The 255-nt window shown below is 58.8% G+C and overlaps 1 protein-coding gene across 1 annotated transcript in view; it reads left to right on the top strand.

Moving 5' to 3' along the window:
• The first annotated feature begins 63 nt into the window (after positions 1-63).
• TBX15 (T-box 15) overlaps positions 64-255 on the top strand; it is a 24,165-nt gene continuing 23,973 nt past the window's right edge. Inside the window, exon 1 of the mRNA XM_018574457.1 lies at positions 64-255. This exon is cut by the window's right edge and continues 31 nt beyond it. Coding sequence (XP_018429959.1) covers positions 184-255 — 72 coding nt within the window. The 5' untranslated portion in view covers positions 64-183.

Below are 255 nucleotides of genomic sequence, written 5' to 3'. Positions count from 1 at the left end.
AGGCCGTGTTTTAGAATTGTACCCAGATGTGGATCTGACATGTTTGTGTTTCCGGCAGATTCGGAGCACAGCACCAGCTCGGACACCGAGGTCCTGGCGGAGAGGACGTCCTGCTCCTATGAATCCTGCCCGGACCTGGCTCCCCCTCGAGTCCCCGATCCCCAGACGCTGTCCGTGTCCTCTATGGATGAAATCCAGGTGGAGCTGCAGTGCGCCGACCTCTGGAAGAGATTCCACGACATCGGCACCGAGATG

The sequence above is a fragment of the Nanorana parkeri genome, unplaced genomic scaffold (assembly GCF_000935625.1).
Source record: "Nanorana parkeri isolate BGI_ZX_2015 unplaced genomic scaffold, ASM93562v1 scaffold2976, whole genome shotgun sequence".
NCBI lineage: Eukaryota > Metazoa > Chordata > Amphibia > Anura > Dicroglossidae > Nanorana > Nanorana parkeri.
Note: the sequence above shows the minus strand (reverse complement) of the source record. Positions and strands in the feature narration are given on the sequence as shown.